At 40.1% G+C, this 26,062-nt stretch overlaps 2 protein-coding genes across 2 annotated transcripts; one reads left to right on the plus strand and one right to left on the minus strand.

Moving 5' to 3' along the window:
- Positions 1-1,669: 1,669 nt before the first annotated feature.
- LOC311491272 (placenta-specific gene 8 protein-like) lies at positions 1,670-15,576 on the minus strand (the record flags this gene model as incomplete). Its single annotated transcript, XM_084549175.1, has 4 exons — positions 1,670-1,838; positions 3,228-3,400; positions 13,253-13,372; positions 15,540-15,576. The coding sequence occupies 4 exons, from the start codon at positions 15,574-15,576 to the stop codon at positions 1,698-1,700; spliced, it is 471 nt and encodes a 156-aa protein (XP_084405301.1). The 3' UTR covers positions 1,670-1,697.
- A 342-nt stretch (positions 15,577-15,918) lies between these two features.
- LOC311491283 (placenta-specific gene 8 protein-like) lies at positions 15,919-22,048 on the plus strand (the record flags this gene model as incomplete). The annotated part of the gene is made up of 4 exons (XM_084549186.1): positions 15,919-16,051; positions 16,651-16,770; positions 19,528-19,700; positions 21,229-22,048. The coding sequence occupies 4 exons, from the start codon at positions 15,919-15,921 to the stop codon at positions 21,367-21,369; spliced, it is 567 nt and encodes a 188-aa protein (XP_084405312.1). The 3' UTR covers positions 21,370-22,048.
- Between the last annotated feature and the right edge of the window lie 4,014 nt (positions 22,049-26,062).

Raw genomic sequence — 26,062 nt, forward strand, 5'->3', positions numbered from 1 at the left:
GTTTATTGCCTTCAATAAGCACTGTGAATCTTCTATGGATGACCATCAAGATGCAGAAACAGAAACTCCTGAACCCAAACTGTGAGCCGGATGATGTGGTAAAATGAGGTCTTTCAGATACAATGTAAAGAGGAGAATTTTAAATTCTATTCTAGATTTTAAAGGGAGTCAGTGAAGAGAAGCTAAAACTGGAGTAATTTGATTTCTCTTGCTAATTCCTGTCAATGCTCTTGCTGCGGCATTTTGAATCAATTGGAGGCATTTTAAAGAGCTATTTGGACAGCCAGACAGTAATGAATTACAGTAATCCAGTCTGGAAGACACAAATGCATGAACTAGCTTTTCAGCATCACTCTGAGACAGGATCTCGTTTTCACATTTACAGTATGTTCAGATTTCTAAAGAATTTTTCAGTTTAAATTTGCCTCAAAGCCCCCCAACCCTTTGCTTTCGCTAAACAAAGTTACACAATGTGTTTCCTGTATGTTTTCCTCATTCACATAATTTACATAGGCATAAACATACTTGCTGCAGTAGCTGAAAAGTATAAGTATGTTAAACTCAGTCTGTGTCTTTCATTATATTGAAACGTGACATCTGATTAGCAGTGATTAGGTGTTTGGCTGAACTGAGTCAGTGAACGGGGACAGTTGATGTCTATTGAGATGGGTAAGAGTGTGTGAAATAGTTGAATTACTGAAAGGAAAACTGAGTTCAGTCATGAAACACATCCTGTCAAAGCTAAAAAGACAAAGTGTGTTCTTTTTAACACTATTAATGACCGATTACTGAGGGTCTCAACACATCTTCAGAAATCTTTGTGCAAACAATGTAGCCTCACGTTTAATTATCCTTTTTTTAAATGCATGATGGGACTATACTAGTATTTTTTTTATTATTATTTTATTCTCACAGAAATATTTTCTTATATCACCTTGGCTATTGGCAAAGATGAAGAGGTGTCTGTAGACCACAGAATCCTTTTAACATGCTTGAAGCACCGTGCGGGCATTAGAGGGACTGCTCTGGACTGGTCAAGATCCTACCTGTCCAAGAAGAGCTTCTCTGTTAGCCTTAGCGACGCTGCATCTTCCTCAGTGTCTCTTCCTTGCAGAGTCCCCCACGGATCTATTCTTGGGCCGCTCTTATTTTCCTTCTACATGCTCCTCTTAGGTCACATTCTCAGGAAGTACGGCGTCTCAATCCTTCCTTAAACTTTCTAAATTTCAGTAAAGGTAAAACAGAGGTCATGATATTTCAAATGGTGCCTGCGAGGCTCCCTATATGGACCAAAGCTTCCTTCTCCCATTTGTGAAAAACTTGGGTGTGATTATGGATGGTGATTTTTTCACATCATGATCAAAGGCTGTTAAATCTTTGTTGTTCCTGTGCCTTCAAAGAGGTAAGATCTAAAAATGTTAAACACAAATAATTTTAAAGCAGATTCAAGATCACAACCTCCTTGTTTGAAACAGAAAGATTTTATTGGAAAGAAATCTGCCAAAGAAAACATCCAGAATATGAATATGCTGTACAGAAAATGTATTTAGTCTAGATTTTTTTTTCTTTCACCTTATAACAATAAAAAAAGAAGAAATCTCTTTTTTTTATGTGGATTATTAGAAATATTTAGTGGGCCATGCATTATTTTGAAAACATAGCATAAATTCACAACCCACAACAAAAACGGTTGCATACTATCCTGTCGTGACCTGAGTGGTGAACACAGCGGAGGTGGCGGTCTGATGTTTTCCCCTGATCTTCAGCTCCCGATGCATCTGGCACCAGACGCATGTGTAACACCACATTACTTTGCAGCAATCGTCACAGAACGACCCCTATGTGGGACAGAGATGGTAAATAAATGCATATACAACATTTCCATTAGCCCTGGCTGTACACTCTGTTTAGAGCAACTTGGCAAATGTCAGCAGGCTCAGACACCAAGCTAAATAATGAACACGTCTAAATGTTTGTATTGTAAACATGTTAGCACACTGACGCTAACAGTACAGCCTTACAGAGCTGCTACCATGACTACAGACCATTATGTTGTGAAGACATGTCTCCCAGAGCAGAAACTCTGATTTGGTCTCACATCCTAAAGAAACACACTGACCAGCCATAACATTATGACCCCCTTCCCAATATTGTGTCGGTCTCCCTTCAAAACAGTTGTGACTCATCAGAGAAAGGACATGGGCCTTCTGAGGGTGTCCTGTGGTGTCTGTCAACAGAATGATGTTAGTGGGGGCCAGTGCCGAACATTGCATTGTAGCGAGATTATCAGTGTTATTCATTTCAGCTTTCAGTGGTTTAATGTTGTGGCTGACTGGTGTACGTGGAACATTAGTTGCTCCCTGACTTTGTCTGCGGCTGCACAGGTAGTGAACAGGAAACAAGGTTGATAAGAGTTGAGAGAGTCAAACTAAACACTACAGCTGCAGCTCTGACGAAAAAGGGGGTTTTGTTTACACATCCAGCAGCAGGTGCAGTTCCTCTACCACAGTGGTCTGTTGACATTGGCAGAGCGTTTTACATATAGGACTAAAGTGGGAGCGTATTGTGACTAGTAGTAGGCTGCTCCTGAGAGATTACAACTTTATTGATTTTCATCTTCTCATGTGTCACTCTTCAGCTTAGTTTTATGGCTGATAGTGGTTAATTCATTCATTATGTTAAAGCATTAATCATCTGCCGCCTCCATTTTTATACTTTCAAAATATAAAAATAAAAATACATGAAAACTAAAAGTGATTAGTGTATTTTATGCCAAAGGTGAACTGTACTTTTAACATGTACCTGCTTGTCTGCAGCCCTTTAGCAGTATTTGCTTTGAATGCAATGAGCATAGACTTCTCTTTCACCCATTTCCTCATTTCACTAGCAGAACTGGAAATCTAATAATTGTCTACAAAAACTTTGAGCCTTTAAACAAATAAATGAGGTTCGATTAACAAAAGGGATAAGCTGTGTTTAAAAACTGACAGTGACTCAAAAAACCCTCTTGTTAATTTGGAGTCAACATCAGGTGACATTATCATTTTTCAAGAGGAACAGAAACATTGAGGTAGCGAAACTATTTGTACCAACGAGTATTAGAAACCAAAGCGAATAAGTGTCTTTAAGTATTTAGCACAAAACTCAATATTCCAACTTATGTGCTATAGTACTATTATACTACTACTCTGCCACTGCTATACCCGCCCTCCCAAAACCAGCCTTACCGGGATGCCGTGGCGCTCTCTAATGGAGGAGCGGAGTAGGCAGGACACTACACAGCAGAAGTCCAGGGCCGGCATGCAGCAGCACCAGCCATGCATATGGGCAGTATCACACTGCATGCACGGGAAACCCCAATATGTAAGGCAACCTTCAGGGCAAAAGAAGAAAATAGAAACTTAGAGCTGTAACAGTGTCAAAAGACAACATGAGAACAGTTTAACCTTTTGAAAAAGGGTTATTTGTATGAGCCCATTGCTTAACTGTCCAAACCAAAAACCAAAGGTTTTACTTCCCTGTCATCTTCTTTCATAAGGATTAAAAGTTGGCGTCTTTCTTTTACCGAGCAGCCCAGCAGAATAATGGCCCAGTTGGTTTGTGTATAATACTAGTAGTGTAAAACCCGGATCTTTTGAGGGATTCGGATCAGTCTGAGTCACTCACTGATATGAGCCGGGTTGTGCGAGTCACTTGAGTTACTTGACCCAAAATGGCCCGATTGCGAAAGAATGTGTTTCCAGTACAATCACTCGAGACATAATAAAGCATGGTAAACACCTGATAAAGGATTATTAGTTACCTGTTATTGCCATTTATCAGTTGTGATACATAGCCACTGAAAATCATATCAAGTATCTTACATAAACCTAAAGCTCAAAATTAGGCTGTGCAAAAAAGAAAAATAAATAAATAAATGAATGAGGACAGGGTCACTACTACGAAAGAATATGTTATTTTCTTATGGTTTAAAATGTATGTGGAGTGGATGCAGAGTAGACTATTAAATCACTCACAACATAGGCTCCAGTGAGATTCAGTATCATAACGTTACTAGAAGAAAACAGACATTCTTGTCTGTTATTAATGGTCTAAATTTTAAAATATCAGGTTTTTTTGTTTGTTTTTTTGTCTTTAGACTGGCTACAGGCGGCAATAGATTACAAGCATTTGTGTTTTCTATGAGATGAGAATGATCCCTGAGTCAGTTTCGTTTCTCTGCCGACCGAGTGAGTGACTCCCTGCTCTCGGTTGAGCAGGGACTCATGAGTGGCTGAGTGCCTTGCCCTGCTTGCTAGTGGTCAAGTCGGGTAGTACGTTTTGTTTCTCTGTCAAATGAGATGTAAGATGTTTGAATGGTGCCGTTTATTGATTATATATCAATCAAATGTGGTAGGACTCAACTGAGCCGGTTCAATAGACGTCTAGATTCATGATTCTTGAGTCTTCTTTGGTGGCCGGTTCAATGAGCCGAATCCCGAATTTTTTTTCCACCGCACATAGAGCTGACCACAGTCAGGCAAAGTGTGTTGTGAACCGAGGTACAAACCTCAGAATAAACGCTTATTCTGAATGTGTTTCTTGCATGTCCAAATAATAATCCTAAAACCCGACTGATGTCTGCATATGTCACAAAGACGTAAAGATAGATGTGAGAATATAGTTTGTGTGACCACTATCAAACTGGTAATCTTGTCATTTTATGACTAGAGACTGTCCTCCTCGAAAAAACGACCACATGAGTCGTATTGTGACGGTTTTTTTTTTTAAGCAACTTATTATCCTATTTTATTTTCTTTTTGGGGTGCCAGTCAGGTCTCAGCCTGACAATTTATATATAAGTTGTGTTTCTTTTTCAGTCAAACCGACACAAAGGATGCATAAATTAAATACCAACTCATACAACCTTAAATAAAGTTAACACAAAACAAAATACCACTTTGTCCTTTTTTTCTTTTAAATGTATTTACACAACAAAAAAACAAAACATGTTCACTTTTCCAGGTGTAGGCAGTCTCTCAAAAACACAAAACAATAATTCCTTTTTCAAGGCAAAAGTCCGTTAGTCTTTAGTTCCTATTTATTTCCCACATCCCAAACGACGGAGAGGGAGAAAAAAAGAGAGAGAGAAAAAAAAAATACATAATCCTCCAAAGTCCGTCAATCAAAAAAAAACAAAAACAGCAGGGAAAAACATAAATAGCGGTAATCCAGCTCACCCAAACATCCACAATTTTAGCCAGTGAACCCGTGGTCCGGTTCCAATTCAGTTCACTGCGATCGTTCACGAGGGATTAACTACCTCTATATAAACTTTTTTTTTATGCTGCCGCGGTTCGCGGACTACAACGCCGACCGGAACGTCGCTCTGTCAGCACGTCACTGCAGGAGCGCCGGAAGCGGCTGCCTAACGTCTCTTTATATTGACGGCGACGTCAGATCAAAGAGACGTTTTAATTAATTAATTTTTTTTTTTTTTTTTTGCTCGTTACACCCCCTTCCCCCTGTGAAAAGCCTGAACAGGTGGTGGCATACAGTTAATTAATTTTAGTCATCAAGGTTGTTTTGTTCGAATCCCAGAAAGTCTTCATCCTCCGACTCTGCTTCGAATATCTTAATGACTTGTTGGCGCTGTTGCCTCTCCCAGTCGCTTGCTGTGGGATAGCAAGGTTTCAGATTTGCGATATTTACGACTCTGAGATCCTCTCCGGAATCCTCCAAGACGATCTCATAATTGAGTGGGCTTATTTTCCGCACGATTCTGTAGGGGCCTTTCCAGCGTGGAGCAAGTTTGGCAGAGAAAGATTTATCCGCCTTGGAATAAGGGTGAGTTTTTAACCAGACTCTGTCCTTTTCTATGAACATTTGCTCTCTCCTGTAACGGTCATAGTTGAGTTTCTGACGTGTCTTTGCTTTTTGCATGTTTTTTGTCACAAATTGTTGTAAATCTACAATTTGGTCCATTTGGTCATATGCTGGTTCATCCGGTGTACAAAGTTCAGGACTCAACTCGGCATCTATTGGTCCCTTTAGCGTCCGGCTAACATTAAGCTCGGCCGGGGTCACTCCGATGGACTCATGGACAGCAGTGTTGAGTGCAAAACGGAACTCTGGCAAGTATTTATCCCAGTTCTTGTGTTTGTTCTCCACATAGGAAGAAATCATGGCCTTCAAATTTCTGTTCACCCTTTCTGTTAGGTTAGTTTGTGGATGATAAGGGGTAGTTTTCTTCTGTTTTAAGTTCCACTTTTTACAGGTGCCTGCGAATACTGAAGAGATGAATTGGGGACCCTGATCTGAAAGTATGTAATCTGGTACTCCCCAGCGAGTGAGTATTTCTCGGCTGAGCACTTGGGAAACTGTTTCAGCAGTGGCCCGGCGCAGAGGAAACAACTCCACCCAACGTGAGTGGTAGTCGACAAAGACCAATAGATAGTTGTTGTTAACAGAACTTCTTGGAAAGGGTCCCATAATGTCCACTCCCAGCATCTCCCATGGCCGACTGACTGTAGTCTGCTGTAACTTTCCAGGGCGTCTCCTGTTCTCAGGTTTTTGCACTTGACAAATTTGACAGCACTGAACATAATTTTTCACATCCAGACTCATCTTGGGCCAGTATGCCAGTGCTTGCAGTCTCTTATAAGTTTTGTATCTCCCTAGGTGACCTGCTAGGGGATGGTCATGGAAAAGTTGGAGTAGCTGATCACGAAGAGATGATGGAATATAGACTTGATATAGAGTTTTATGAGGAAGCTGCACAATCCGGTACACTTTGTCCTCTAAGATGGTAAACTTTGTGACAGAGTTGATGGGTTGATCACCGGAAGCAAGTATGGTTTCATACAGTTTCACTGTCTCTGTATCAGCCTGCTGAGCTTTCCAGATATCCTCGTCAGATATTTGAAGAGCTTCTGCCATTTCTCTTCTTGCCGGTTGTACAGTGGCACAAGTGGGGAACTGACAGTCCACAGGAGCTCTGGACAGGGCGTCGGGAACGATGTTGTACTTCCCTTTCCGATACTCGACTGTAAAGGTAAATTCCTGTAGTCTCAGTGCCCACCGGATCAGCCGAGTGCTCGGTTTTTGAGTTTTAAAAACCCAGATTAGAGATGAATGATCGGTGACAACAGTGAACATCCTCCCTTCCAAATAATAACGCCATTTTTCTAATGCCCATACCACTGCCAAGCACTCTTGTTCTGTTGTAGAATAATTTCTTTCTGCAGGATTCAGAGTCCGGCTAGCAAAAGCGATGACTGCCTCACTGCCCAACCCTGTTTGTTGAGCTAGGACGGCACCCAATCCCACATCGCTAGCATCGGTATAAACGGTGAACGGCAAGGTGAAATCTGGATGGCCAAGAATTGGAGGAGAGGCAAGAAGTTGCTTCAGTGTGTCGAAAGCAACTTGACATGCAGGCGTCCAAAGGTATTTGGAACCTTTTCTCTTTAGAGCATTGAGAGGGTCGGCTACTTGTGAGAAATTTGGAACAAACCGATGGTACCAGCCTGCCATCCCCAAAAATCTCTGAAGCTCTTTAATATTCCTGGGAATGGGGAAGGTTTTAATTAATTAATTTTTTTTTTTTTTTTTTGCTCGTTACAGTATGTACAAGCGGCGAATTACGACCTCATGTTACGTTTCAAAGTTAAGCGACCCCTAGCGGTCGAGTAAATATCGACACTCCGGTCATAGTTGTCGTTTTGCATCCACCCAAATTACGACTCAGTGTTACATTTGAGGGTAACTTGCCGCGCTGTTTTATTTCCCGCCCTCGAGCTGTTAATACGTCACTTACTTAAGTCTTAATATTTTTTCATTTTTTCAGAAAGTAACCGTGTAGATCCCGAATATGTGATCAGTTTATTCAAATAACGCCTGTTTGGAAGTTTGCTCGGACGTTTTCGGAGAAGTGAAGCGCCACCTGTGGAACCAGCCGACCGCGAGCAGCGGGTCATCTCAGAGGCGAGCAGCCGGCCTCCTGAGGTGATCGGCCGGTCAACCTCCGCCGTCATCCCGGGGTAGAAAAAAAGCCGATTAGTGTGAAAATACTACCCACATCCTCAAAGTGAATGCTACTAATGCCATGTTACTCAATGCATTTGTTAAAGCTGGTACACACGTGCATTTTGAACTGTATTATTAAAAGAAGGCTTATGAGATCGGCAGAAAGCCTAGTGACGTAGTTGGACTCATTCGATTCCTGTCTATAGCTGTCCGCCATGGATTGGCTGCGTTCAGTTTCTGGCGCTCAACCAAGCTGCAGCAAAGCTTCATAATATTTTCAAATAAACGACTCAAATGCAGTGTTGTGTGTCATTTCTTAACTTAAAGCAACTGTAATCGCTGCCATTACAAGTTCAGCTGTGGTAAATATTTCATATGTTCAGCAGATAAACCAATCCTAACACTATCTACTGTTCTATAAAGCGGGAGAACCAAACTGCATTGCTTTTTAGCATAAATCTATATTGGGCGGTTCTAAACACATCTTAAATAAACTCTCTTTACTTTTTCTCAACATATATCAACTTAAAGTAATCTCATCGCTAGTTCGGCAATACTAGATATTCGATGTAATCAGTATATATATCTTTTTACAATCCTATTTTAACAAGTGTTTGAAAACCGAAAAACTTGGTATCAAGCTACATGTCGCAGCTTAAGGGATTTGTAGTTTCTACAACGATTAGTGATTTCCTAGAATAGGAGGTTATAAATAATAAAATGAATACATGGTTTAAGGGTGTGGGAAACACATTTCTGTGACCAGAGTTTAAGTATATAATTGTCAAGTGGGTGAAAAGATATGTTTACCATTTTGAACAGTGTCCCCACTTTCTTTCTATATCCACTAGGTATAGCCACACAGCTGAGTTCATAAGCTTTCTAGAACACTTTGTCCTATGTCTATAGCCCCTTTTGATGCAGAATTACAGCCCTTCAGAACTTCTCAGAAGTCAGGGTTCAAAGGTCAATAGTTCAAAGAAGGAGCCATTTACAATACCCTAACTGACATATGCTATTCCCCAGGTTGAGACCTTTCCAATGATATCTTTATTATAGTCCTACAACAAAGTATGGATTTTCACATTTCATGGACACAGCTGTGCTCAGGCTGATTCAGAGAGACTTTTGAGGACTCAGCCCATGATATAAGGATTTTTTTTTTTTTTTTAAATAAAAATGACAAAAATCATGTATGGTAATCATATCTGACAGATTTACAACTGAATTAGTAATTTATATTGTATCTGTTCATTTGTTTTTGCCAATTAATTCCACCAGACAGCTTGAACCTTTGTGAAAACTAACATCACAACAGCTATTTGTCAAGGGGCTTTGAGTAAATCAGTTACACATACCGTTGTTATGATGTCCAATAGGTCATTTCTGACATCTGTGTGTTTCAATGAAAAAATAGCATCTCAACAAAACACTAATAAGGATATGCGACAGGGGGCATTCCTTGATTTCAGAATATTGTAACTTTTATCCTCACCTATAGTGGAACTACAGATTCACGGCTTATGCCTTTAACAATAAATGTTAATCAAAATGAAATAAATTCTGAGTAATTAACAAGCAATATAAGCACAAAAATTCAGCTGATGGGTAAGAATGTACTTCTCGATGACATGGGCTTGTCTTTTATGCTGGCTAAGCTACTGTAATGGTCTGATTGGATGAAGTTGTCTGTTAACCCCTCACCCTTTTTTTAGTGAAAACAAACCTATTCAGGCTGCTAATTTATAAACTGTAAACAATCATGAAACTAAATTGAATGGAAATGAACACAGACAGAGACAGGTGGCAGGTATTTTATTTTAAAACATTACGAGACATTAACATTTATCATTCATGTCGCCTGCCTCCTCAAAGATCAAGCAAAATAGATCATTCATTCATTCATTCATTTTCTATACCCGGTTATTCCTGTTAAGGGTCGCAGGGGTCTGCTGGAGCCTATCTCAGCTGTCATCGGGCAAGAGGCAGGGGTACACCCTGGACAGGTCGCCAGTCCATCGCAGGGCTAACACAGAGACAGACAACCATTCACACTCACACGCACACCTACGGCCAATTTAGAATCACCAATTAACCTAATGAGCACGTCTTTGGATGGTGGGAGGAAGCCGGAGTACCCGGAGAGAACCCACGCAGAAACAGGGAGAACATGCAAACTCCACACAGAAAGGATGGATTTGAACCGGTGACCTTCTTGCTGTGAGGCATCAGTGCTAACCACCTCGCCACATTCTGTATATGTATGCAACAGCCTATATTTGAAGATGACGCGATAAATTAGTGTAGCCAAGTTAGATAAAAAAGTGCATTATGTAACACAGTATGCATGTAGTACATAACGTACATACTATGTAGTCAGGCACCTACAAGGTACAAACATGTCATGTTTTCAATTTGCAGTATAACATTACTCATAATACTTCTAACATCAGAAATATAATGTACTGCAGAAACTTATGTCAGAATTTGGTTTCTCAACACAAATCATAGTAGTTGTTGTGCTTTACCGAAATTGAGGGTCTAAGGACAGAGGATGTCACATACTGTATAGATTGTAAACCCCCTGGGACAAATTGAATTGATTTGATTTCGGGCTATATAAATAAAATTAGATTTGACTTTAAGGCCTTTTGATGCTGGATGATAACAGCAAAACTGTCTAATCAAGGAGCTACCTGTCAGTTTAACTTCATGTTTACCCCTTATTTTCCAGTCAGTAGCTTACTATTATATGCATGTTATGTTCCTTTGTAGAAATCATGGCCAATCAAACAGTGATGCAGGCTATGGGTTAAGAGAAGGCTAGAATGGGACTGTTCTCACTGAAACAGTTTGACAGGTATTCATATAGTGATAATAAAATTACTGATGACACACTTCTAAATGATCCAATGATCACTCTGACCTGTCAAGAGGGCCTCAGGTTCTCAGGGACCATGCCTGATTTCAGACATAGGGCAGTTATAAATTAATATATTACTTAACTACTTCAATACACGCTTTCTCTTCAGAACAATGGATACTGTGATTGGTAAATTAAGTATGTAAAGTATGATAATAGCATTTGAAAATCGGCTTACAGACACCAGTGGACACCTGTCTTATCTGTCTGTACTTTTCCATTCCAGGCTTTCACCTGTGCATGTCCTGACGTCTTCTGGAAGTCATATTTACATAGCTTTTATAATGATAACTAGCTAGCTAGCTAACTTTTCAAAAACATAACTTTTGGCAAGCATTGTTTTAATGTAACGTTAGCTCTTATAACGTTAATTTTACCCCCCGAAATAATTCTAGATAGTATACTAGACAGCAAAACAACATTAAAATGAGCTGACAACATGTTATATTGTTCTCAAATGTCAATTAAACACATTTGCTGTACTTACTTTAATTTGTCCAACTATGACATACCGATGTGCGGATTAATCCCCGCAATCCGCAATGCTCTCCTGTTACCGGTAGGAGCGCTATTACAAGAAACGCTCCCATGGGTCGTATTCGAGAGCATGTACAAACGACCTATATGGTCGTATAAGTTGGAGGGCTTGTTGCTCTCGCCTGATGACAGCTGGGATAGGCTCCAGCCCCCCGTGACCCTTCACAGGACAAGCGGTTACAGAAGATGAATGAATGAATGAATGAATGATGATGCAGGGAAAGGCTGTGTTTCTGAACTGTTGGACATGTGTTTGGAGATTCCTCTTCAATGTGGAGAGAATTCTTTAGTCATTGTCAGCTGTAATGTTGCCTTCAGATGAGGTCGTGTTTACTGCGTTCACAAAAGTCCACGTGTCCAGGTGGCATTCACAACTTCGTAAGTGGAAGTTTTCGATGAAGGTAATTCATTATTTTTTATGTGCAACTAAGAAACTGTGATCAAGTAATTTCCCGTACGAATCAATAAAATTTATCTAAGTCTAAGTCTAAGGTCCAAGTTCACTAGTTTCTTTTTCACGATGCTTTCAACTACATAACGATGAGCACATAATTTTTATTTGAGAGGGCTGAGATTGCTGCGATCTTAGTACAATCTTTCTTCTTAATGTGTGCAGACTGTTGATTTTAGTATCCTATGCCTTTTTTATTCTTTATGAAATGTATAATGGCTTATTTGGGATTTAATATCAAAACTCTGGAGGCCTGGAAGCTAGCCAAACTTTATCTGCCCATGAAATTATCAAAATCTTATGTTACCAGACTCATATTCTGAAAAAGAAGCATGTGGACGTCAGAATTGCAAAACTGAGTAAGGGTGGAAGACATCATCATTGAAGAACCATTGCAGCTCCCACTGACATCTTCAACAGTAACGGAGGGCTGCATTGTGAAACACTGACGTTATGTAGTTGAATATTCCCAGTCTTTCTGATCAAAGATGAACTCTGAGCTTTTGAGCCGTCATACATGAGGCGTCCTTAAAATTCTCAAAAGTCATTTGCAATGATGTCTTCACTTTACAGCTGATGACTCTGAGAGTTACAACATACTGGGGGAGCTCCTCCCAGGACCACTATGGGATTATTTTCTGTTTGGACTCACACAACCAATAGGACCACTGAAGAGACCTAATACACTTAATATAGCAGACACTTCATATAGCTACGTCACTTGGTTTAGTACGGCTTACAATATATGACCGTGTCATATATGAAGCTCAATGTCAGTTCAGTTAGGAGGACAAGCTATATCTTTGTCCATTCCCAATTCTTTTTCTTTCTTCGAATCTGATGACGCCTCAATTAGGACTAATCTCCAGACTTTCACATTTTTCTGTTGTGCATGTTATTCAATAAAATCTTTATTGTTGTCTCTCCTGATAGAACCAGGCTCGACAAAGCCTGGACTGTCAGTCCACATCTGTATTTTGTATGTTTTACCAGAGTTTACACTTCTTTCTTTTGGGTAATGTTGTGTTTATGCTTTAAATCAATCAACACATACATCTCAAACAATGACCATAAACTTACATCACTGAAGGTTCCCCTTGTGCTGGGAATAGCTAGGTAGTAGTAAAAGAAGACCCATAAATCATGCTTTGAGAGTTATTTTTGTTCTCAAAGGAGTACTTTCTCTAACAAGCAATGAAAAGTTCCTCCAGTAGCACCTATCGTTTCAATCACTTCTACCACTAACACTTCTTATTTAGGTGCAGACAAACAGAAACAAGGTCTGTGACGACAGAAATTATTAGTAATTTTTAGGTTTCGTTGGGTCGACTTACAGGTGCTCACATCGGAGAAGGTATCAAACATGCCAGTGCTCCATGTCGAAGGACCTTGTGGGACGGAGGCGGAGGAGGTCACTGTCACCACGTGGGTGGGCTGCTGGCGGACGGCCATCCCTGGAGGACACGAAGCAGAGATGGAGACATTGTGAAAGGAGCTAGCGGTTAGTCCTTCAGTGTGTGGAGCAAAGATCGAGGTCTCGGCCTGCTTCAGAGAATTACTGTCCAAAGTGTGGCTGTTGAAAGATACAGATCAGGGTACTTTCCCATGCGTGCTATTATAAAGCCCACAAAGACTTTGTGTTGTTCACAAAGAGCCATCTGTAACTATACGCTCACAGCGACATCAGATTTCCTTGTGTCAATCCTGGACTCATCAAAGTCATGACACGACGCCCTCATCCTTTAGAAATGTTTTCATATCCTCATACACTTGTAGTCCTTTATGGTTTTTTTCTGATCCTGACATTCATTCACTATGAATTATAGTTTTTTTTTAATACACAGGTGACTCCCTTTCAATACACCTTCATCTGTTTGGCATCTGCTTTAGTAGATTAATCGATCAAATACTTTCTGCCATAGTTGTTCTATGTGATATGTAGGTTTAGCTCCAACCACACCTCATGTCTGCATAGCTCTCACCAGGACATCAGCAGTACTCAGTGGGCAACACATTTCACATGTCATTTGTTTTCTGGAACAACTCCTGATTTTTATTTTTCGGACACAGAAATCACAAACTTTTTGAGTTTCCATAGCTCAGCAAAATTCATCAGTGTGTGCTTCACATCAAATGTTAGCTAGGTGGGAGCTAACTAGTGCAAATTTAAATAATGTGGGCACATTTCAATTTTTTTTTAATTTTTGTTTTTTAATTCAGACTCTATGTTTAACTTTCCAACAACCAAATCAGGGGTATTTGAATAAGCTGCATAAATGGTAATTAACTTCATTAGCTTAAATGTTTTATTATCTTGTTAGCTAACAGACTGGAGGCTGGGGTGAGCTCACAGCATCTAATCAAATAAGTGCAATTAAATATGCTAATGTTAAAAAGTTTTCTTACCTGCTCTTGGTCCGTTCTCTCTGGAGAAGAAATAAACGTGTTGGGTCCAGTCAGAGCAAGGAACATCAAATACAGGCAGAGTTTCACAGATTTTACTCAAAGCCACACCCCCTCTATTCACCACCTCACTCATACTCACTAATTTATTCCTCCATACTAATATAAACAATCTGTGTTGGGACTTTTGAACTTAACATTTACATTTGCATGAGGTAACACAAAATGCAAACCTAATAATAAAACAAAACGACCACAGTGACACCACTGTGAGATTCCACTTTATATTCACTTTATATTGTATATGCTGCCTCGGGCACTGTGCAGTGTATGTGCACAGGAGGTGACCATTCACACAAACTAAAAATCAAAAAAATCAAAATCAAAATAGACATTGCCTAAGAGAAAGATTCTACCACACATACCGCAGGTGTTTTTGCATAATTCTTTTTTTTTTTTTGCATACATAACCAATGACTTACACAAATGTGCAGCTGGGAGCGCTGGCAGGTGAGTGGATCACAGAGAAGGAAATGAATGCTGCTCTGGTGACCCTGTGAGGCCTGTGTCAGTCATTACAGAGATGTGGAAAAAAACAATTTGAATGCACCTTAAACTTAAACCCACACAGACGATTTTAAGTCTGGGCTTTTTCTTGCTACTCAGAGACATTTAAACATAGGTCCTGAAGTTGAACCCTCCCCCCAGACTCAAAGGCCTGTCCCTGCTGCTGAGGAGTGCCCGAAAGCATGATGCTGCTACCACCATGCTTGACTGCCTTCAAAGAATGAAAAATGTATACTGTATATTATTTGAAGAAACTACAACTGTACTCGTCATTACAACGCCGTTTCCGACGTCGGTTACCGCTGTTTCCGACAATTAAATGTGGGGCGTTATGAAGTGTGAAGTGAAGCAACTAATAGAGCTCCGGTAGCTGACGTCACCCTGTACCAGCAATCACAACACCGCCATATTGGCAGGAAAGCGCAGTTTGAATTACTACTCAGTTGACAACTACAAGCAACTAACTAACTTGTCCTTGTACCAGTTACATTCTATATGACATGATCATATGTTGTAAGCCGTAAAATGGTCTGTGCGGGTTTAAGTTTAAGGTGCATTCAATTTTTTTTTTTCCACATCTCTGTAATGACTAACACAGGCCTCACAGGGTCACCAGAGCAGCATTCCTTTCTTTCTCTGTGATCCACTCACCTGCCAGCGCTCCCAGCTGCACATTTGTGTAAGTCATTGGTTATGTATGCAAAAAAAATAAATAAAAAGAATTATGCAAAAACAGCTGCGGTATGTGTGGTAGAATCTTTCTCTTCGGCGATGTCTATTTTGATTTAGATGTTTTTGATTTTTAGTTTGTGTGAATGGTCACCTCCTGTGCACATACACTGCACAGTGCCCGAGGCAGCATATACAATATAAAGTGAATATAAAGTGGAATGTCACAGTGGTGTCACTGTGGTCGTTTTGTTTTATTATTAGGTTTGCATTTTGTGTTACCTCATGCAAATGTAAATGTTAAGTTCAAAAGTCCCAACACAGACTGTTTATATTAGTATGGAGGAATAAATTAGTGAGTATGAGTGAGGTGGTGAACAGAGGGGGTGTGGCTTTGAGTAAAATCTGTGAAACTCTGCCTGTATTTGATGCTTCTTGCTCTGACTGGACCCAACACGTTTCTTTCTTCTCCAGAGATAACGGACCAAGAGCAGGTAAGAAAGCTTTTTAACCCCCCCCCCCCCCCCCCCCCAAAAAAAATAAAAAATAAATAAAGTAGTTATAATTTTCAATTTGTTGAAGATGTGAAGTGTTATTTATTTCGAGTCACATTATCATATTTAATTGCACTTATTTGATTAGATGCTGTGAGCTCGCCTCAGCCTCCAGTCTGTTAGCTGACAAGATAATAAAACATTTAAGCTAATGAAGTTAATTACCATTTATGCAGCTTATTCAAAGACCCCTGATTTGGTTGTTGGAAAGTTAAACATAGAGTCTAAAAAGGATATGAAAACATTTCTGAAGGAGGAGGGCATCGTGTCATGACTTTGATGAGTCCAGGATTGACACAAGGAAATCTGATGTCGCTGTGAGCGTATAGTTACAGATGGCTCTTTGTGAACAACACAAAGTCTTTGTGGGCTTTATAATAGCATGCATGGGAAAGTATCCTGATCTGAATCTTTCAGCAGCCACACTGTGGACAGTAATTCTCTGAAACAGACTGAGACCTCGATCTTTACCCCACACACTGAAGGACTAACCACTAGCTCCTTTCACAATGTCTCCATCTCTGCTTTGTGTCCTCCAGGCATGGCCGTCCACCTGCAGCCCACCCACGTGGTGACAGTGACCTCCTCCACCTCCGTCATACAAGGTCCTTCGACATGGAGCACTGGCATGTGTGATTGCTGCTCCGATTTGGAAACCTGTAAGTCGACCCAGCAAATCCTACAAACTACCAACGATTTCTGTCGCCACAGACCTTGTTTCTTGTCGAGCCTGGTTCTATCAGGAGAGACAACAATAAAGATTTTATTGAATAACATCACAATATAAAAATGTGAAAGTCTGGGGATTAGTCCTAATTAAGGCGTCATCAGATTCAAAGAGAGAGAAAGAACTGGGAATGGACGAAGATAGAGGTTGTCCTCCTAACTGAACTGACATTGAGCTTCATATATGACATGATCATATGTTGTAAGCCGTACTGAACCAAGTGACGTAGCTATATGAAGTGTCTGCAGTGACTATTAGGTCTCTTCAGTGGTCCTATTAGTTGTGTGAGTCCAAACAGAAAATAATCCTATAGTGGTCCTTGGAGGAGCTCCCCCAGTATGTTGTAACTCTCAGAGAGTCATCAGCTGTAAAGTGAAGACAATGACTTTTGAGAACTTTAAGGACGCCTCATGTGTGACGGCTCAAAAGCTCAGAGTTCATCTTTGATCAGAAAGACTGGGAATATTCAACTACATAACGTCAGTGTTTCACAATGCAGCCCTCCATTACTGTTGAAGCTGTCAGTGGGAGCTACAATAGCTCTTCAATGACGATGTCTTCCACCCTTACTCAGTTTTGCAATTCTGACGTCAACATGCTTCTTTTTCAGAATATGAGTCTGGTAACATAAGATTTTGATAATTTCATGGGCAGATAAAGTTTGGCTAGCTTCCAGGCCTCCAGAGTTTTGATATTAAATCCCAAAGAAGCCATTATACATTTCATAAAGAATAAAAAAGGCGTAGGATACTAAAATCAACAGTCTGCACACATTAAGATGAAATATCGTACTTGTGAGAGCAGCAATCTCAGCCCTCTCAAATAAAAAATATGTGCTTATCGTTATGTAGTTGAAAGTATTGTGAAAAAGAAACTAGTGAATTTGGACCTTAGACTTAGACTTAGATAAATTTTATTGATTCGTACGGGAAATTACTTGATCACAGTTTCTTAGTTGTACATTAACATAATTACCTCGAAAACTTCCACTGAATGCCACCTGGACACGTGGACTTTTATTGTGAATGCAGTAAACACGACCTCATCTGAAGGCAACATTACAGCTGACGATGACTAAAGAATTCTCTCCACATTGAAGAGGAATCTCCAAACACATGTCCAACAGTTCAGAAACAGCCTTTCCCTGCAACATCATTCATTCATTCATTCATTCATTCATTCATCTTCTGTAACCGCTTGTCCTGTGAAGGGTCACGGGGTCTGCTGGAGCCTATCCCAGCTGTCATCACGCGAGAGGCAGGGTACACCCTGGACAGGTCCCATGTGGATGTGTCCTTAATTATTTTTACATGCACGCTGATATTAGTCATAAAATGACAAGATTACCAGTTTGATAGCGGTCACATAAACTGTATATATTCTCACATCTATCTTTACGTCTTTGTGACATATGCAAATTTCAGTCGGGTTTTAGGATTATTATTTGGACATGCAAGAAACACATTCAGAATAAGCGTTTATTCTGAGGTTTGTACCTCGGTTCACAACACACTTAGCCTGACTGTGGTCAGCTCTATGTGCGGTGGAAAAAAGATTCGGGATTCGGCTCATTGAACCGGCCACCAAAGAAGACTCAAGAATCATGAATCTAGACGTCTATTGAACCGGCTCAGTTGAGTCCTACCATATTTGATTGATATATAATCAATAAACGGCACCATTCAAACATCTTACATCTCATTTGACAGAGAAACAAAACGTACTACCCGACTTGACCACTAGCAAGCAGCGCAAGGCACTCAGCCACTCATGAGTCCCTGCTCAACCGAGAGCAGGGAGTCAACAGCCACTCACTCGGTCAGCAGAGAAACGAAACTGACTCAGGGATCATTCTCATCTCATAGAAAACACAAATGCTTGTAATCTGTTGCCGCCTAAAGCCAGTCTAAAGACAAAAAAAAAAAAAAAAAAAAAAACTGACCATATTTTAAAATTTAGACCATTAATAACAGACAAGAATGTCTGTTTTCTTCTAGTAACGTTATGATACTGAATCTCACTGGAGCCTATGTTGTGAGTGATTTAATAGTCTACTCTGCAACCACTCCACATACATTTTAAACCATAAGAAAATAAAATATTCTTTCGTAGTAGTGACCCTGTCCTCATTCATTTATTTATTTATATTTCTTTTTTGCACAGCCTAATTTTGAGCTTTAGGTTTATGTAAGATACTTGATATGATTTTCAGTGGCTATGTATCACAACTGATAAATGGCAATAACAGGTAACTGTAATAATCCTTTATCAGTTGTTTACTATGCTTTATTATGTCTCGAGTGATTGTACTGGAAACACTTTCTTTCGCAATCGGGCCATTTTGGGTCAAGTGACTCAAGTGACTCGCAAAAACCCGGCTCATATCAGTGAGTGACTCAGACTGATCCGAATCCCTCAAAAGATCCGGGTTTTACACTACTAGTATTATACACAAACCAACTGGGCCATTATTCTGCTGGGCTGAACTCGAGACACTCAAAAGACAAGTTTCCATTTCTGCTCGGTAAAAGAAAGACACCAACTTTTAATCCTTATGAAAGAAGATGACAGGGAAATAAAACCTTTGGTTTTTGGTTTGGACAGTTAAGCCACAGGCTCATACAAATAACCCTTTTTCAAAAGGTTAAACTGTTCCCACGTTGTCTTTTGACACTGTTACAGTTCTAAGTTTCTATTTTCTTCTTTTGCCCTGAAGGTTTATGTGGATATTGGTGTTTCCCGTGCATGCAGTGTCAGACAGCCCAGATGCATGGCTGGTGCTGCCTCATGCCGGCCCTGGACGTCTGCTGTGTGGTGTCCTGCCTACTCCGCTCCTCCATCAGAGAGCGCTACGGCATCCCAGTAAGGCTGGTTTTGGGAGGGAGGGAGGGGAGTATAGCGTAGTATCACAGTGGCAGAGTAGTAGTATAATAGTACTATAGCACTGTTTTCCCTATCAGTGTGCATATGTGGGTTAAATATCAAACTAATGCTGCGATAAGTTGGAATATTGAGTTTTGTACTAAATACTTAAAGACACTTTTACATCAATGGAAATAGTGTCCCTGCAAATTGGGAAGTACATATTCAGGGCATCCAGTAGCAAAAGTTGTAGATGCTCTTCCTGGAAAACATTTCCTCATTTGTCTCCGTACTGTACAATGTGTTTATTTGCCTGCAGTCAATACTGTAGTTTTGAGCTGTATTATGGAAATGGGGTTAACATTAACATGAACAAGTAGATAAAGTTAAACCCACATTTACAAAAGGCGCAGGTGCCCACATCAGTTCCAGCTTTGGTTTCATGTACTCATTTGTACAAATGGTTTCACTACCTCAGTGTTTCTGTTTCTCTTGAAAAATGATCGTGTCACCTGATGTTGACTCCAAATTAACAAAAGGGTTTTTTGTCCTGTTCGCATTCCCATTATTATCAGAATATGACTGCCCATGGCCAGTGTGATGTAGCATTTGCTCTGCATTGCTGGTTTTGCAAGAGTCACTGTCAGTTTTTAAACACAGCTGATCCCTTTTGTTAATCGAACCTCATTTATTTGTTTAAAGGCTCAAAGTTTTTGTAGACAATTATTAGATTTCCAGTTCTGCTGGTGAAATGAGGAAATGGATGAAATATAAGTCTACGCTCACTGCATTCAAAGCAAATACTGCTAAAGGGCTGCAGACAAGCAGGTACATGTTAAAAGTACAGTTCACCTTTGGCATAAAATACACTAATCATTTTTAGTTTTCATGTATTTTTATTTTTATATTTTGAAAGTAGAAAAATGGAGGCGGCAGATAAATAATGCTATAAACATAATGAATGAATTAACCACTATCAGCCATAAAACTAAGCTGAAGAGTGACACATGAGAAGATGAGAATCAATATGTTGTAATCAATCAGTTGTAATCTCTAAGGAGATTAACTGTTCTGGAGGCACAAGGGAGACCTACAGAATATTAGGAAGGGGGTCATAATGTTATGGCTGGTCAGTGTGTTTCTTTAGGACATGAGACCAAATCAGAGTTAAAAAGAGGATTCACATTTGGCTAGCACACTAAGCGCAGATCTCCAAATCAGAGCTGTTGTTATTTATAGCCTGTTTCTGCTGTCTTCAAGTGGTCACTGGGAGACATGTGTTCACAACATAATGGTCTGTAGTCATGGTAGCAGCTCTGTAAGGCTGTACTGAGCCACAATGAAGCTTTAAGATAAATACTAGCGTCAGTGTGCTAACATGTTTACAATCCAAACATTTAGACGTGTTCATTATTTAGCTTGGTGTCTGAGCCTGCTGACATTTGCCAAGTTGCTCTAAACAGAGTGTACAGCCAGGGCTAATGGAAATGTTGTATATGCATTTATTTACCATCTCTGTCCCGCATAGGGGTCGTTCTGTGATGATTGCTGCAGAATAATGTGGTGTTGCACATGCGTCTGGTGCCAGATGCATCGGGAGCTGAAGATCAGGAAAAAACAGGAGACTGCCAGCGCCGCTGTGTTCACCACTCAGGTCATGAGAGGATAGGATGCAACCGTTGTTGTTGTGGGTTGTGAATTTATGCTTTGTTTTCAAAATAACGCATGGCCCACTAAATATTTCTAATGATCCACGTAAAAAAAGAGATTTGTTCTCTTTTTATTGTTATAAGCTGAAAGAAAGAAAATCTAGATTAAATACTTGGTCACAACATTTTCTGTACAGATGTACCATTAGGATATTCATATTCTGGATGTTTCCTTACATTTCTTTCCAATAAAATCTTTCTGTTTCAAGCAAGGAGGTTGCGATCTTATTCTTCTCCTGAGTTACACTGAAACTGCTTTAAAAATGATTGGTGTTTAACATTTTTAGATCTTAGCTCTTTGAAGGCACAGGAACACCACAAATTTAACAACTTCTCCCTTTGATCATGACGTGAAAAATGTTTACAATACATGGAAATGATTGTCAGTAAGTGATGTACTCTGTTGACAGCTGCAGTGTAAACGCACACTTCACAGGACCTTCTTGGTCTCCACTATCCTCATATACTATAAGGCTGGACATCCCAACGTTGACCATGACCCAGCAACTGAGATCTTCCTCAGACTGAGGTCCCAGAGCATCTTCTACCTTTTGACTCTTTCATTTATTCATTTTAGTAAATCACCAATCACTCCTCGATGATGCAGCCAAAGGCAATACAGTTCCACTTGGGCAGTGAGTAATCGCTCAGCTAATGTTCAAGATTATGTGGTTTTTCACTTTTACTACAATGAGTACACAATCTAATCTCTGCTGAAAGTGGGGGGGGGGGGCAATGTAAATGTAAATTTATTTATAAAGCACATTTAAAAACAACAAATGTTGCCCAAAGTGCTGTACAGAGTAGTCAATGCATATAAAAATATATAAAACACATAAACAATCAGCACAAAAACAAAGAGGAGGAAGAGGTAAAAAAATAAAAATAAATAAAGTACAGGATTGAAACACAATAAAAAACACAATAAAAATACACAATATGAGATTTAAAAACAGGTTGTGTCTCGGCCTATTTAATGTGCAGATGCAAACTGGTCCAGAGTTTGGGGCCTGCAGCAGGGAAAGCACTCCCCTGTGCTTCAAAGTTCTTCTTGGGGACTGATTTATAGGCAAACAGAAAAATCTTAAAATGAATCCTAAACTGCACTGGGAGCCAGTGAAGAGAGGCCAGTATGGGGAGATGTGCTCTTGTTTGTGTATTCTTGTTAACAGACGAGCTGCAGCGTTCTTCACCGACTACAAACGTGACAGAGATGCCTGGGTAACACCAGCACAGAGTAGTCAAGACGGGATGAAATAAAATCATGGATGACCCTTTCAAAATCTGTCAAAGACAAAAAACATTTTACTTTGGATAAAAGGCTCAGCTGGAAAAAACTGGACTTGACCATTGAATTTATTTGACTATCCAGTCTAAAATCACCATCCATAATCACACCCAAGTTTTTCACAAATGGGAGCAGGTAGTATTGGTCCATATAGGGAGCGTCGCAGGCACCATTTGAAATATCATGACCTCTGTTTCATTCATTCATTCATTCATCTTCTGTACTCGCTTATTCCTGTTAAGGGTCGCAGGGTCTGCTGGAGCCTATCCCAGCTGTCATCGGGTACACCCTGGACAGGTCCCCAGTCTATCACAGGGCCAACACAGAGAGACAGACAACCATTCACACTCACATACACACCTACGGCCAATTTAGAATCACCAATTAACCTAACTAGCAGTCTGTCTTTGGACGGTGGGAGGAAGCCGGAGTACCCTGAGAGACCTCCGTTTTACCTTTACTGAAATTTAGAAAGTTTAAGGAAGGATTGAGACGCCGTACTTCCTGAGAATATGACCTAAGAGGAGCATATACAGGGAAAATAAGAGCGGCCTAAGAATAGATCCCTGGGGGACTCTGCAAGGAGGAGGTCCTGAGGAAAATGCAGGGTTGCTAAGGCTAACAGAGAAGCTCTTCTTGGACAGGTAGGATCTAAACCAGTTCAGAGCAGTCCCTTTAATGCCCGCACGGTGCTTCAAGCATGTTAAAAGGATTCTGTGGTCTACAGACACCTCTTCATCTTTGCCAAAAGCCAAGGTGATATAAGAAAGTAGTTTTGTGAGAATAAAATAAAAAAAATACTAGTATACAGTCGAAGTCCCATCATGCCTTTAAAAAAAAAGGATAATTTTTTTACAAATGGTTCAATTTTACAGTGTTTACGCAAAGATTTCTGAAGATGTGTTGAGACCATCAGTATTCGGTCATTAATAGTGTTAAAAAGAACACAAGGTTTATGAGTTATAAGTTATATCAGAAAAGTACTTTGTCTTTTTAGCTTTGACAGGATGTGTTTCATGACTGAACTCGGTTTTCCTTTCAGTAATTCAACTATTTCACACACTATTACCCATCTCAATAGACATGAACTGTCCCCGTTCACTGACTCAGTTCAGCCAAACACCTAATCACTGCTAATCAGATGTCACGTTTCAATACAATCAAAGACACTGACTGACTTTAACATACTTATACTTTTCATCTACTGCAGCAAGTATGTTTATGCCTATGTAAATTATGTGAATGAAGAAAACATACAGGAAACACTTTGCCTACTTGGCTTTGTTTAGCAAAAGCAAAGGGGTGGGGGGCTTTGAGGCAAATTTAAAGTGAAACATTCTTTAGAAATCTGAACATACTGTAAATGTGAAAACAAGATCCTGTCTCAGAGTGATACTGAAAAGCTAGTTCATGCATTTGTGTCTTCCAGGCTGGATTACTGTAATTCATTACTGTTTGGCTGTCCAAATAGCTCTTTAAAAAGCCTCCAATTGATTCAAAATGCCGCAGCAAGAGCATTGACAGGAATTAGCAAGAGAGATCATATTACTCCAGTTTTATCTTCTCTTCACTGACTCCCTTTAAAATCAAGAATAGAATTTAAAATCCTCCTCTTTACATACAAGGCCCTTAAAGGCCTAGCTCCATCGTATCTGAAAGACCTCATTGTACCACATCATCCAGCTCCCAGTTTGGGTTCGGGAGGCAGACACCCTCTCTACTTTAAGGTCAGGCTTAACACCTTCCTTTATGATCAAGCTTATAATTAGGGCTGGACTGAACCATCCCCTTAGTTATGCTGCAATAGGCCTAGGCTGCTGGGGGACAATGCACTGAGCACATGTCCTCTTCTCTCTTCTCTCTCGCATCCTCCTCTTTCTTTTCTCTGGCACCGATCTCTCGTCCTCTGACTTCTTTTCTACTACTAGTCATGCAATTCTGTGCTATTACTGTAAAGCATGTTAACTGCTGTGTGTCCCCCTCCCCCCTCTTGGAGCACTTCAGGGATACGTAGTGGGCACACTGGTCACAAAGCATATGTATATGCAAGAAGAGTCAACAAAAATTGTGGGTGATGACTTTGTGTCATCTTGCAAACAAAACCACAGGGTGTCAACATGCTATTTACACGCTTCACTAACAACGAAAATCTCCAGCTTCTGCATCTTGATGGTCACGCACAGAAAAGATTCACAGTGCTTATTGAGGGCATTAACACAATAAGCTACAAGTCACCATCCAATCTACCATCACAATCTGGGGTGTGACCAGGTGCTGAGTAAAGCAGTTATTCCTTTTGAAGAGTGGGGCTAAAGTTCAGACACCATTTTAAAACTTCCAGACAATGACTGATTACAGTGTTCTGTAGATTAGATTAGATTAGATTAGATTAGATTAGATTAGATTAGATTAGATTCATCTTTATTGTCATTACACATGTGGTACAGAGCAATGAAATGAAGTTTAGCATCTAAGCAGAAGTGCAATAGGCAGTAAGTGCACGTGGCATAAATAGTGTGGTATATTAGCAGTATTGTACAGGTTTATATATATTAAAACCTATATACAGGTGAGAACATATATACAGGTGAATGAGCAGGATATACATAATGATTGAATGAGGTATTATGAACATATTATACAAATATTGGTAATCATTCAGCTGGCATGACTGCAGAGTATCAGTCTAGTTATCTTCTGGCTGACATTGACTGTAGTCTTTCAAACTGATTCTCTGTTTGTGGCGGTAGATGAGACAGTGTGGCGCAAGACTGAACTAAACTAATCATCCATCTCAAACAAACACAGACAGTAGACACTGTGATGCGCTTTGAAAGCAGACAACATGTACTGTCCACATTGTGGAAACTTCTTCTTCTTCAGCAGCCGTTTCCAAATTTCTGCATGTCTTGCGGAAAGACATCGGCATTGTTTAAAGAGACCGAGGTAATGCACGATGTAGACGTAGTTGCCCCGTCTGCTCGGTCCTAACTCCTTCAACCATGTCTTCAGGGTTCTGAGGGACATGTTAATGTCATGATGGGTTGAAAGCATATCAAGAATGTCCTCTTCAAAATATTTCTCTATTAATGCCATCTCGTCCTCCATTCTTTTCAACACGGTTTAAGACTCGTGCACAGACACAGCGAGGCAGAAACAGGAAATGACATTACACTGTCGGGTTCTGTCCAATCAGAAACAAGAAGTGTTGTCCCTGCACTTTCCGCAATCTGAAATGTCGTGTTTTGTGACATGTCGTTTCACCTTCAGGGCCACTGTAGATATGTGATCATTTTTGTGTCTACTTCCTGCTTCACTTTAAACTTTTGCTGAAATTTCGCCAAAGACGAGTCATACAAATGTTT

Source organism: Chelon labrosus (genome assembly GCF_963514085.1).
Source record: "Chelon labrosus genome assembly, chromosome: 1".
NCBI classification, from domain to species: Eukaryota; Metazoa; Chordata; class Actinopteri; order Mugiliformes; family Mugilidae; genus Chelon; species Chelon labrosus.